This window comes from Sciurus vulgaris (assembly GCF_902686455.1).
Source record: "Sciurus vulgaris genome assembly, chromosome: 2".
In the NCBI taxonomy this organism is placed as follows: Eukaryota; Metazoa; Chordata; class Mammalia; order Rodentia; family Sciuridae; genus Sciurus; species Sciurus vulgaris.
This window is the reverse complement of record NC_136462.1, coordinates 155,684,732-155,698,603: the sequence shown is the minus strand read 5'-3', so window position 1 is coordinate 155,698,603 and position 13,872 is coordinate 155,684,732. Positions and strand designations below refer to the sequence as shown.

The window sequence follows — 13,872 nt, the reverse complement described above, 5'->3', positions numbered from 1 at the left end:
CAAAGGCATGATTGATCAAATCACTGATCATTGGTGATGAATTCGATTTCCATTCTCTCTCCCTCACTGGAGGTCAAGGGTGGGACTGAAAATTCCAATCCTTTCATCACATGGTTCCTTTGGCAACTAGCTGCCAACTTGAGGTTATCTAGGGGGCCAGAAAGAACCACCTCATTAGCATAAACTCATATGGTTAAACAGGGCTTGTTATAGATAAGAAATGCTCTTCTATTTTTACCCTATTACTTGGGAAATTCCACTGGTTTTAGTGCTGTGTGACAGAAACTGGGGTTGAAGACCAAATATGTCATTTCTTGTTATGTTATTACAGTATCCCAAAGATGTTAATAGAAGTTCCTTCCTTTTAGTTCATAGCAGTGCCAAGAGGAGTGGGGTGATTGAATCTCTGCAGCAGTAAGGCAGTAGAACCCCTCACCCCAAGTCCACATCTGACCAAGCCCTGAAGAACAGAAGGAACTTGACCTGTGACACCTTGACTGAAGCACCATGGCCAGACTCTGCAAGGCACTGCTGCTCCTGGTGGTCACTGTTGTCCTTATGTCCAGAAGAGTCCAAGCCTGGGGCTCACCAAAGGTTTTGAGGAAATTCCAAAACATCCCTAAATCCTATGTCTATGTGCAACAGGCACTGTGGTATGCCATGAAAGACTTTAACAAGGGCAGCAAAGATAAATACTACTTCAAGGTGGTGGAGGTTCTGAACAGCCAAGAGCAGGTGGGTAAAGCATTTGCTCTCTGCTGTTTCATTTCCCGTCCTCGGCCAGAACCTATTGTCCATAGATAGTTTTTGCAATGAGGAAAAGAACACAACCAAGGGATTAACTAGCTATATTTTATTCTTTGTTATTCTGACATGGAGATGAAACATATAATATCCATTAAAGTAACTTGAAATTGATTATAGTTACATCCAAAAGTAGAGGTCAGAGCCCAGAAGTCAGTTTCATGGGACCAAGTTTAGGACAAGCTGAGCACCATCAGCATGAGTAATGACAGGGATGGATTATAACACAGTGAGCAGACTGTGACTTGGAGTCCAGCTGATGCTGGAAGAAGGAACCTGGAAGGCCTTTTACAGAAAAACACCAATTCATGGCAGTGACAAAAAAAGACATAAGTAGAAAATTACCTTTTGCAACCTTCATAATAATCATCAATTCAGGCAAGGGTATCAGTTAATCCTACAATCACTGGGTGAGAGTACTGGAGATGAATTGGAGCAGGGATTGCTTATTATAATTGTGTTTAGAGCAGCATCACCACCGACATGTAAATAAAGAGCTGAGCCATGACTCTATGATGACTATAGTGTCACTAGGCAATAGGAATTTTTCATGTTCATTGTAATGTTACAGGACCACCTTTGTAAGTGCACATCAGAATGTGGTGAATGACTGCAGTTACAAAGGGGGAAAGATAGCCTTACAGTCAGGACTTGGGCTGAGTGCCTCCCTTGCCAAATGCTGGTCATCAACACTGGGACAAATTGACATCACATATCCATTGATGTGATATGCTGAGAGGGCATGACCTTATATGCTGTATGTTGTATTCCTGCACAGACTACTTGCCCCAGATGTAATTATGAGGAACAATCAAATCCATAATATGGGACATTCTATACTCATATTAATATCATGAAAGGGAAAAAATCTGTGAAACTGTTCTACATTAAAGGACACTTAGGAAACATGACAACTGGTACAATATTATCTCTTGAATATGAAAGAAAAATTGATGAAGAATTTTATAGGGATGACTGGGAAAATTTGAATATAGACTATGTAATATAAGAGTCTTATATGAATGTTAAATTTCTTGAGAGATGATTGTAATGTTGTTAGTTAGAAGCCTGAGATAGGATGCAGAAGAGCATGCTGAGGGAATGGAAATTAGGTTATCCTGACTGGACTTTGAGGAATGAAGGGTGGCAGAAGTGAATAGGGTGACACTTTACTCAGCTCACAATGCAGTGATGTGACATGCAGCACAGAGACTGGAGGTAGATAGCCGACACTCTCCAGTATACTATTTTGTTAAGACGGGAAGTTGTTTGGTTGGCTATATTAAATGCCCTTTTTATTTAGCACATTTTCAACTTACAATGGATTTGTAAGGATGTAACCCAATTTTAACTCGAGGAACATCGGCTTAATGTCAATATACAGCTGTGTTTCTCAGTTGGGGTTGCTTTTGCTTCCCCAGAAGATTGTTTGCAATACCTGGAGATGTTTGTTGTTGTCATGATTGGAGGTGCAGCTACAAGCATCCAGTGAGTTTAGGCCAGGGATACTGCTACTAGACATCATAGAATATATAGACCAGTTCCCAAAGAAGGACACAGTCCCAAAATTTCAGAGGTGCTGAGGTTAAGAAATTTGATCTGTAGTCATGAAAAATTTTTAGGAGTAGATTTGGAAGTTGTTGAATTAAAATATGAGAGCAGAATCAATTTCTTGCATTTCCATTCTGGCTTGTTGTTGCTGAGGGCACCGCAAAAACAGATGACTCTGTCCTCTGGGTATTTGTTAGGTATTTTATATACATTACTGGAATTTTTTTTTTTTTTTTTTTGGTGCTGGGGATCGAACCCAGGGCCTTGTGCTTGCAAAGCAAGCACTCTACCAACTGAGCTATCTCCCCAGCCCCATATTACTGGAAATTTTAAAGGTACATTTTATATTCATTAAATTATACTGTTGAACTACATTTTTGCCACTTAAAATGTCTCAGATATCAATGGAAGTGCATTTAGATTCAACTTATAATTTGCACTGTATCTTAGGAAAAAAATTTCAACCATCAGATTCGTCCATAGGAAAACTGCAACAATGAAAATTCCTGTCCACACATCACTATGATATGCACTCTGAATTTGAATTCCTTGGTAAAGGAGAGTTATTTGCAAGAAAATGGTAAATTACCCCTTAACAGGGCTAAATCAAGTTTTAAATTATTATTTATTTTATGGTATTAGGGATTGAACCTATGTTCTCATTCATGCTACAGATCAAATCAATTTAGATTCTTGTCAATGCTGCAGGTCTGAGGACATCTCTTGCCACTTGTTATCACCAATAGTAGATCTCATTTGTCTTTCAGATGATTGTCAATCTGATGGATGTGAAAGTATCATCTCGTATTTCTCTGTACCATGAAGAATAGAGTGTCTTTTATTTAGTTTATGGATAATATGTATTTTCTTTGATGAATTTTCTTTTTGCCTGCATCATTTGTCTTGCTCTTATATATTAGTAGTTGTTCTTTATGTGCTGTTCAAATTAATTCATTATTTTTATATAAACTGCCAATATTTTGCATTTTCCTTTTTTTGGGGGGTTACCAGGGTTTGAACTCAGGGACACTCAACCACTCTGCCATATCCCCGGCCCTGTTTTGTATTTTAAAGAGAGACAGGGTCTTACTAAGTTGCTTAGTGCCTCACTTTTGCTGAGGTTGGCTTTGAACTTGAGATCCTCCTGCCTCATCCTCCTGAGCCACTGGGATTATAGGGGTGCACCACTATGACTGGCTGCACTTTCTTTTTTGTTGTTTGTAGTTTGATATTATTTATAGTGTAATGGATTTTGAAAAAATATTGACATAGCATTTAGTTTTTTCTTCCCTTAAGTTTTTTGGGTTTTGTCTTAAGACACCCTTTTCCATTTAAAGTATAATGGTTGTAATTCTTCTAAGACATTTAAAATTTTTAGGTCATCAATCAATCCTGCATTTACTTTTACTTATAGAGTAAGCACTAGATCTAATTTTTACATTTAAAAAAAGTCAATTGTCTCAACCCTTTTTATTAAAGAGTCTCTGTGTTTTGAAAAGTCAACACACCATAGACTAAATATTTAAATATATCAAATTTATTGTGGGATTCTTGATTCTCTTCCCCCTGATCTGTTTATCATATCTTGGGCCAGAATCATAGAGTTGCTATTGAGTAGAACATATGCTATGGTTTGAATATGTCCCCTATCAAAAGCATGTGTTGGAAACTTATTCCCAGTTCAACACTGTTGGAAGGTAGGCCCAAGTGTTAGGTGTTTCCATCATGATTGGATTGATGCTGATTATGCAAGGGCTTGCAGCTGTGAGGTAGATCTCTTGTCCTTTCTTGTGCATTCTTTTGCCCTCATTCATCCACTGTTGAGTGACTCTCAGAGTGAGAAGTCCCTCATCAGTTGCAGGCCTTTAACCTTGGACTGCTTAGCCTCCAGAATTTTAAGAAATAAATATCTATTCTTTATAAATCACTTAGTCTCAGGTAATTCTGTTTTAGCAGCACAAAACAGACTAAGTCCTCTATGTTATTCTTCTTTTGTTATTAACAAATGTTGTATACTCTGAGTTTCACTGTGACATTTCCATAGATGGGCAGATTGTGCATTGATCATATCCATCCTCCCTTCTACCCTCTCTTTCCCTCTTTGGTCTCCCTACTCATCCACTTCTCTGGTGATTCCCAAATAGTCTTTCTTCTACTTTCAGGCCGTTTCCCCCCCCCCCCCCCCCCCGCCCCCGATTTCCACATATGAGAGAAAACATGTGATACTTGTCTTTCTGCTTTTGTTTTATTTTGCTTAACCTGATGTCCTTTGAGGACTGAAGGTGTAGCTCAGCGACAGATTATGTGCCTGCATGGTTAGTGTCTTCAATCCCCACCACCAAACCAAACCAAACAAAAACACTGGAGTTAGAGAATATCATGCTAAGTGAAATAAGCCAAACACCCAAAACCAAAGACTGAATGTTTTCTCTGATATGTAGAAACTAATTCACAATAAGGTGGGGGGGGGTAGGGAAGAATAGAATTACTTTATATTAGGTAGAGGGGAGTGAACGGAGGGGAAGGGTTATGAAGGAAGGAATGATACTAGAGTGAAATGCATGATTGATGTGATCCTGCAATATATATAATCAGAAAAATGAGAGATTACACTTCATTTATGTATGATCTTTCAAAATGTATAAATGCATTCTACTGTCATGTACAACTAACTAGAACAAATAAATAAAAAAATGAAAAATAAGAATGCACATTTCTTCTTTAAAATCTTTTTGGTGTGAAATCAACAAAAATATAGAAAAGTTCATAAAGTAGAAATGTCAAGCAAAACAAATCTTAAAGGGGAGTCTGCATGAAATTTTCCCAGCATATTCTAGAAAGAATGCTGTAGCTTGCTGTGAGTCCTGCATGCCTCTCACCCCTGCCCTTCCCCAACAGTGGACTTTACTGTCAGCATTGCCTAAATCTGCATTCCTTAACAGCAAAATTTTACTTGCTCTTTGAACTTGAAACAAATGGAATCCTATGTTATGTATTATTTTATTATTATGTTCATGAGTTTCACATATTCTGTTGCATTTAGCAACAGTATGTTCACTCTTTTCTTTCCTTCAAAAAGGTGTTTATTTAATTAATTTTTTGTTTGTTTGTTTTGTACTTTTGGTACCAGGGATTGATCCCAGGGGCACTTAACCAATGAGCCACATCCCCAGCACTCCCCCTCCTTTTTTTTTTTAACTTTTTTAGACTTTTTGTTTTTCATTTCATTTGCCTTTATACTAACCCCAGGTTTAAAGGTCTCATATGATGAGGTCAGGTCTACCTTATCCATCTTAAAGTTAACTACGCCTAAAAATGAATAAAATCTGCCATTTTCACAGTCCTAGGTGTCTTATAGGGCAGGGACAGCAAGGTTGGGACTTTGGGGGCATATTAGAATTCTGCCTGGTATGCTCATTTTATTCAGTGCCCAGACAATTTTCCCAGAATTTCTAAAATGTTTATTATATTTTCTGATTTATCTCTAATAATTTTGGGCTTAGTTACTGTTTATTGGTCATTCTCTTTAAAATGTTCTTTCTCTTAGGTCTCGTTGACCTTGTTTTTCTTATTATGTCCCTCTTCTATTTTCTGGGGTTTTAAAAAAATACTGGTGCATTATAATTATACATGAAAGTGGGAATTCATTGTGGTATATTTGTACATAGATGTATCATAATTTGGTTCATTTCATTCCTCAGTACCTCCTCATGCCCTCCCTTCCTTTCCTTCCTCTTTCTTGATCCCATTCTCTACTCTATTGGTCTCCCTTCTATTTTTGTGAGATACCTTTTTTGTTCCTTTTTTTTGTGTCTAGCTTCTGCATATTGAGAAAACATTTAACCCTTGACTTTCTGAGGCTTGTTTCGCTTATCATGATATGCTCCATTTCCATCCATTTTCCAGCAAATGCCATATTTTAGTCTTCTTTATGACTGAGTAATACTCCATCATGTATACATACTACAGTTTCTTTATCCATTCATCTGTTAAGGGCTGGTTCCATAGCTTGGCTATTGTGAACTGTCCTGCTGTAAACACGAGTATGTGTGTGTCAATAGAATATACTGATTTTAGTTTTTTTTTTCTTTTTTAAAATAAATACCAAGGAGTGGGATAGCTGAGTCATATGGTAGTTGCTGCATCTTTCTCAATAATAAGAAAGTCTGCGTTTTCTGTTGCATAACTATATCTCTCCAAGAGGTCCTCCTTGGGTAGATGGAGGGTTGATTGGGGGCTGGTAGGATATCTAGGAAGTAGGGCTTTGAGAGTCTATATACACGCGCTATGGTATGGATTACTGAAATTGACTCTATGGAAGTTTCTGTTCTAGAACATGTCAATATTCCCTCAATATCTATTGATTGGAGGTGAAGATACTATAAACTGTTATTTTTTAAGTTCCAATAAGTAAACTATTAACTTTCCTAGGGGGATATCTTTTTGGGAATAGTTTTCTTGCTTTATTCTGGGGACAATTGCCATTACTTTAAAATTAAATACCATATTGAGATAGAAAGAGATATAAAGATAAGAATCCCTCCAAATTATTCCTAAACTTCTGGCAAGGACATGTAGAAGAGAGAAAAGACAAGGAGACATTCTTGCCCTGTGCAGCCAATTAGCATGCTTGTTTACCAGAGGTGATAATTGATAGTTTTCTTTTATAATATTTATTTTTTATTACTCATTGACAGGTAACAGATAGTTTGGAGTACTATATTGAAGCCAAAATTGCACGAACAATGTGCAAAAAAACTTCAGGAGAAAATGAAAACTGCTTATTTCAACAAAATCCTGAAATGCAAAAGGTATGTGGCCAAGACAAAGGGAGTGATGGCCCCAGTTAGATTTGTGTACCAGGTGAAGAAAACTGATTGGATCAATTCTATTTTATGTTCGAGTTCCCTTTTCATTGCATATTTATTTGTTTTCTGTGGTGGGGATCTAATCCAGGACCTCACACGTGCTAGGCAAGTGCTTCACCACTGAGCCACAACCCCAGACCTCTACTTTGCATTTTAAGCCCAGTTTTGAGCATATTCAAGACCAAGGACGGCCAGGTTTTAGACCTGGAGCACTGCTTCTATGATCTATTATTATTACCAATCTCCCCGACCCCTTCAATACACTCACACATACACTCTCTGTCTCTCACATACACACACACCTACGGACTAAGAGCAAAGCAAAACCAACTCATTAATTCTCACTGTTTTGCAATCTAGGTTGGGTTCTGCTGTTCAACTACTCTTACCCCTGTGCGGTTGTGTGTGCTGGAGCAGGAATGTTCCAGATGAGTGGTTTGCTCAGATCTGGTGCCAGGGAATGAGCAAGCTCTCTGCTCAGGTCTCTTGTAGAGTGACCTATTGTCCTGTTCAGGACCTAGGCATTTCCTGGGATATACCTTTCATTGCTAAAACCAGGGAAATCTTAACCAAACCAGTGATGTCCCAAGGGAGTTCACATATTAAAGAACTTCTAAGAACAGTTAGGAAGACCCTGCTCCAGTACTGGCAGAGAAGGAATGGATGGAAGCCATCTAAGTAGACTATCTCCTCCAGGCATGACCACCCCCAGTCGCCAAAGTCCTTGAAAGAGGATTCCTCTCAGCACAGGACTCCACAAGCTTGTGGTTGTTTCCAAGCAGGGAACACAAGGAGGAATGCTTGACTGATTCCCATAGTCCAGCTGCCAGGTGGAAGTCCTGGAGGCTTGGAGGGCACAAGTCTCCCTGACCAGTGACCCCTTATGCCAGCATGGCTTCCTGTCAGTCTTCTGCTTCTTGGTGTTAGAGGTGAGGGGCAATCCCAGTTGCATAGAGGTCTTGCCAGACCTTGTAGTCGGATGGGGACTGTCACAAAGGGGCCAGCCTTAATCAGACATTTCCTTACTCTCTTCATGTCTCATTGTCAGGGATATTTTTTTGTTTAGATTTAATCTTTTCAAGTAACATAAATATTTTCTAAAAATGAATTCTCATTTTAGAGAAATGAAAGTGATGGTGTGCCCCTTTGGGCCCTTGATGTTGTCCCAACTCTGTTCCCTGCTCAGGAGTGACCAGGGCTAAATACCATTTGTGTAGACAGTTTCAAGATTATTTCACTATAAATGTACATACACTGATAAAGCTTTTCTTCTCTTTCCTTTTTTCCTTTTAATAACTGCTGACCTACACTATATTTTGATGTGACTATCTTTTCAAAAACACTTGTCTTGGCAATCTTCTCATTGGTTATTTCCAATTTTTCACTTTTATAAGTGAAGCTACTTTAAAAATATTTATATACATTATATTTCTGTGCCTTCTGTATTTTTGCATATTTTGCATAAATCTAAATCTGGCATGAGATATGGTTAAGCATAGGCAATGGAAGGTGAGTAGTTGCCAAAAATGACTCAGACAAGCTCCAATAAAAAATATTTTAATGAATAGTAGACATCATAGCAGGATGCCAAAATTCAAGTGAACAGCTACATCTAGAGAGTGAATTCTTATTATCAGCTACTAGAAATAGCTTTAAAAAGTAACACTTTAAAAATTTATGTAGGTACTGAGAATAGTATATTAAATGCCCATGTGCCTACCACACAGATTTTGCAACTATTATCATTTTATCATATTAATTTAAAATATTTCTTATTTTTATTTATTTTTAAGATAGATCTTATTGTTTATGTTTAAGGTAGCTCATATGATGTTATAGGACATATATAGGTAGTAAATTGGATACTATAGTGAAACAAATTAACATGTCCATTATTTTACATAACCATTTTTCTTTTCATGATATAAGTAAAGTCAGTTATAAATAAAGTTCAATTTAAAAACTATAATCCTTACATTGTACATTAACTCTCTAGACTTGTTCACCCTACATATCTGCTATTTTTGTAACTTCTAACCTTTGCCTCCCTATTTCTTCCCTACTTCTGGGTAACTATGGTTGTATTCTCTATTTCCGTAGATAAGTGATCATTCCAACATTTTTCTTTCTGTGTCTGACTTATTTGCTTAGAATGTCTTCCAGATCCACACATGTTGTAGAAAATGGCAGAATCTCCTTTTTAAAGTCTAAATAATATTCCATTGTCTTTATATACCATGATTTTCTTACCCATTCATCCACTGGTATACACTAGCTTTTTTTCATATCTTGGCTATTGTGAATAATGCTCCAGTAAACACAGGAGTGCAAGTATCTTTATGAAGTGGTGATTTCATTTCCAGAGATTGCTGGGTCACCTGATGGATCTATTTTGAATTTTGGGGAAACCTCCATACTGTTTTCCATGAGGGCTACGCCAATCTACATTTCCACCTACAATGTACAAGGGCTTTCTTTTCTTTATGTTCTTGGCAGAGTTTGTTGCCTCCTAACATTCTGATAATTTTCACCAAATGTGTTATTAAATTTTTATTTTAAGAAGTAAAATGTTTTACATACAGTTCACTTTCCCTCTCAAAGACAACCAGTCTTCCAATATTGGTGAGTAACATTGTTACCCAGGTTTTAAAACTTAAAAAAAGAAAACCACGTATGTAGAGTTTTGTGTTTTTTTCAAAATCGATAAGATTTTGGAACTTTCTCTTGTTTTTTTTTCTGCTTCCCATGCTTTCAGATTTATTCGTGTAGGTACAATCTGCTATTATTTATTTAGGCCAAATGACTTCTTGGACTAATTGATATATATGGGAGTTGTCCAAAATAATTTTTTTTGCATCACTATTAGGTTTTCTTTATTAGTCATATATTAATCTATCATATGACTATATGACATTGTCATTGCCCTATTTTGGCAGCTTTGGAATGTTTTCAGCTTTTCACTTTCAGCAGCGATGCCACTCAAAGTCCTGATGCCTGCTGACATTGCCAGGGGATGAGAATCTACCCAGGATTGAGATTGGGGGTGGGGCTTGACAATATCAGTGTTAATGTGGTTGTTCACACTTGGTTCACAGATTCAAGTTTACTCTCCAAGATGTTTAAAGCAACATACTCCATCAGTGGTATATGCAATGGATCGTACCTCCCCTTTGCCTTGTCTAACTCTAACTTGGTGTTAGGGTCATGAATTTTTTTCTTATGTGCATGTGTTAAATGTCATCTCCTCATCATTACACTTTGTGTCTCCCTGATTTCCACCAAGATGAGAGATGTGTTGACATTTCTAAGTTTTCACTTCTAGGACTTTTCCCTGGGGCAATCATATGGCCCTTAACTAGAGCTGCAGCCTTAAGTGATAGAGAATCCTGGACAATCTACTGTGATTTCCTGATCTCACTCTCCTCCTACCTCTTAGTTTCCTGCCTTTATATTCCCTTGACCAAACCCATCTTGGGTGCCCATGACCCAGAGCATAGATGGCATAAATTAAGGGTGCCCATTGCCATGGTCCATAGAGGTTAGAGGTTGATGTTGCCCCTTTGCAAGATTAGAGGGCAAGGATACCTATTGGTGGAGCCCATAGAAGTCAGTCTTGCAAGACATGCCAGGTGGAAACAAGAGGAGTGCAAACTTGGAGAGACAATGGAGAAAATGTGGCTTAGGGCAGAGGTGGAGTCATGAGATCAGTAGAAATCCCTAAGGTCTACTAGAATACCTCAGTTGAGAGATGACTTTGGTTAGGTTAGTGTAGGTGCTCAGGTTCTGGGTGCCTATGAAAGTCTTGGTCGAAATTTAATGATGCATTGACCATGGAGCATGAGAAGGGGAAAATCAAGGATGAGTTCAGGTTTCGGGGGCCTGGGGCCAGTTTACTGTCTTGGTTTTGTGTTATAAGAAATTCACTTGCATCCCCTTTTAGTCATGAGGTGGTTCTTGTCTGTCCTCACCGTTGTACATGAACCTTTCCTTTTTGTCTACAAAGCTCCTGTAGATTTGAACTTAATGGTTTCCTTAGGCTATGTATTGTATTGTATTTCAGAAGGCTAAACATCTGGGATCCTTGGAAAATAAATTTCAAAACTTGATGTTATTTTAAATAGCTATTAACCTAGAGAAATTAATGTAGAAAATTTGGAAAATTTCAAAAATATTAAGTATACTGAAATCAATAATACCCTTACGTAATGCTTACCATTGCCAATGTATTTTTATATATTCTAGTTTTCTCTCTTCTTTTCAGTGCTGAGTATTGAACCCAGGACCTTGTACATGCCAGGCAAGCGCTATACCACTAAGCAACATCCCATTTATTAACACTGTTTCATTAATCTAGGTTTTTGTTTAATAATAAAACATAAGCACCTTCAAAACTATAAAATTACTTGGGAGCATGGTGTAATGAACTACTTGATTTCATTTTATGGTGCTTCCACATATTATTTAGTCAATCACCAAGGATTAAGTTTTCCTCCCCTCCAAGTTTTAGCTATTAAGAACATTGTGATATTTTTATGTGTGTGGAAAGCACCAATCAAGGATAAATAAATGAATGAGCAAGGGGAGGATCAGTGGAGTGCAGGGGGTGGTCAGGAGTGAGGAGTGAGGAGAAATAAGGACTGAAATGGAGTGTGTCCGATTCCATGCATGTATGATTTTGTTCGGATGAACCCAGCTATATATAGCTATAATGCTCTAATAAGAGAGAAAAAATACATAAACAGAACCGTGTAATAAAAATAATCTTTAAAATTTCTATTTGTGTGTATATCCAATTATTGTTTCCTTATAGGCAAAATTTCTGGAAGTTGAATTATTTATCCAATATTTTTCTGCCTCATAAGGACTTTTAATCTACTTTGCACAACTACCCTCTAGGATTGATCTCGATTGTTTTTTTTTTTTTTTTTTCTTCAGTTCTTCTTCCTTGGCTGGTCCAGAAATTATTCAGTTAATTAGTAAATCCTCTGATAAGCCCAGCATTCACTATCTCCCTTCCCACCATCAATCACAGCTTACCAGTTCTGGACATTTTTCTTCTCCCTCTTTACCCGGCAGACAAGACTCTGGTCTTTATTGACTGTCTGGGTTGCATGTGGCTTTTCTTACTTTACCTCTCAAACTGTTCCTACACCTTTATATCTTATGCAATTTTACCTCTACTGGATGCTGTCATTCATGTTCACCTTGATGTCTTGGAAGTATTTTTATATTTTTATTCTAGCTAAATGAAGATTTTAGGAGAGACAAGAAGGAAACAAGTGTGCTTATTCACACTGTGACTAGAAGGACCATTCCTTCTGCAGGACATGGGACTAGATCTGTGTATCTCTACCCAGCTCTCCAGCTCCAAGCTGTTTTCTTGATTTCTGGCCAAATTTTGACTCAACTTTCTGAAGTATGCAGGATCCTGTTCTACTACTCTTCTTCTTCTTCCTCCTCCTCCTTCTCTATCTCTTTTTTCTCCTTCCTTCCTTCCTTCCTTCCTTCCTTCCTTCCTTCCTTCCTTCCATCCTTCCTTCCTTCCTTCCTTCCTTCCTTCCTTTCTCTTTCTCTCTCTCTCTCTCTCTCTCTCTCTCTCTTTCTTTCTTTCTTTCTTTTTTTTTTTTTTTTAGTGGGAATTGAACCCAGGGGTGGGTTCAATCCCCAGTCCTTTTATTGATTTTTTTATTTTGAGACAGAATCTTGCTAAGTTGCCAAGGGCCTCTCTCAGTTGCTGAGGCTGACTTTGAACTTGCAATCCTCCTGCCTCATCCTCCTGAGTTGCTGGGATTATAGGTGTGTGCCACCATGCCTGGCTCCTGCACTATTCTTGTTACATTGCTTCCCTGGGGTAGGATGCAGTAGGCCCTCAGTGAAGCATGGGGTCTCCATGGGCTACAGGAAAGTCAGTGTGGCTGGACACAGGGATTTCCCAAGGATAAGCAGTTCCTGGTCTCAGGCCCTTGCTCTCTTTCAGCAAATGAACTCACAGTTATGGTATCTAAGACCACAGGGGCATGACCTGAGGACCCATTCTACCGAGTGAGGCCGGCACTTCAGTCTAAGGTTCAGAGTCTGTGGACTCTGGTGAGCATTGCTGATTCAGTCAGCATCTGAGCTTTCCTGAGCCAAATCCTGGGACTGGAAAATAGGAATGCCTATTTTTCCTCCTCCTTTTCCCGTTTTGCTTGCATACAAGCTAATTATTCTTTTTGTTTCTTTTAGGTGTATATTTGCACTTTCATTGTTAGATCCAAACCATGGAAATTTGAACTCAGCATGCTGAAGAAAAAATGCGAAGATGTCTAATTATCATCTAGCACATTCTGCCACAGTCATTTCCATTTTAAAGAAGTAAAGGCACTTGCAAGACATTTGAACACCACAGTTGATCCTTGGCTTCTTTTTGTGGCCTTTTTTTTTTTTTTTTTGTGGTGTGTTTTTCAAGGGCTGATACTGAGAATGTGTGATGATTTTTAAAGGGATGGGCAACCTGTTCTGGGTGGCAACTTCCTCTACTAGTAGAGACAATCTGCAGCCAGTAGACAAATTTTCTATACCTCACCAAGCTCTGAGTACGAATTACCTTCCACTGACAACGTTTCCTGGGAAATTAGTTTCAATTGCCTCAAGCATGGTGGATATTTCT

At 38.2% G+C, this 13,872-nt stretch overlaps 1 protein-coding gene across 1 annotated transcript; it reads left to right on the top strand.

The window, feature by feature from the left end:
• Positions 1–507: 507 nt before the first annotated feature.
• CST8 (cystatin 8) lies at positions 508–13,532 on the top strand (the record flags this gene model as incomplete). The annotated part of the gene is made up of 3 exons (XM_079125601.1): positions 508–735; positions 7,053–7,166; positions 13,449–13,532. The coding sequence occupies 3 exons, from the start codon at positions 508–510 to the stop codon at positions 13,530–13,532; spliced, it is 426 nt and encodes a 141-aa protein (XP_078981727.1).
• Positions 13,533–13,872: the final 340 nt, after the last annotated feature.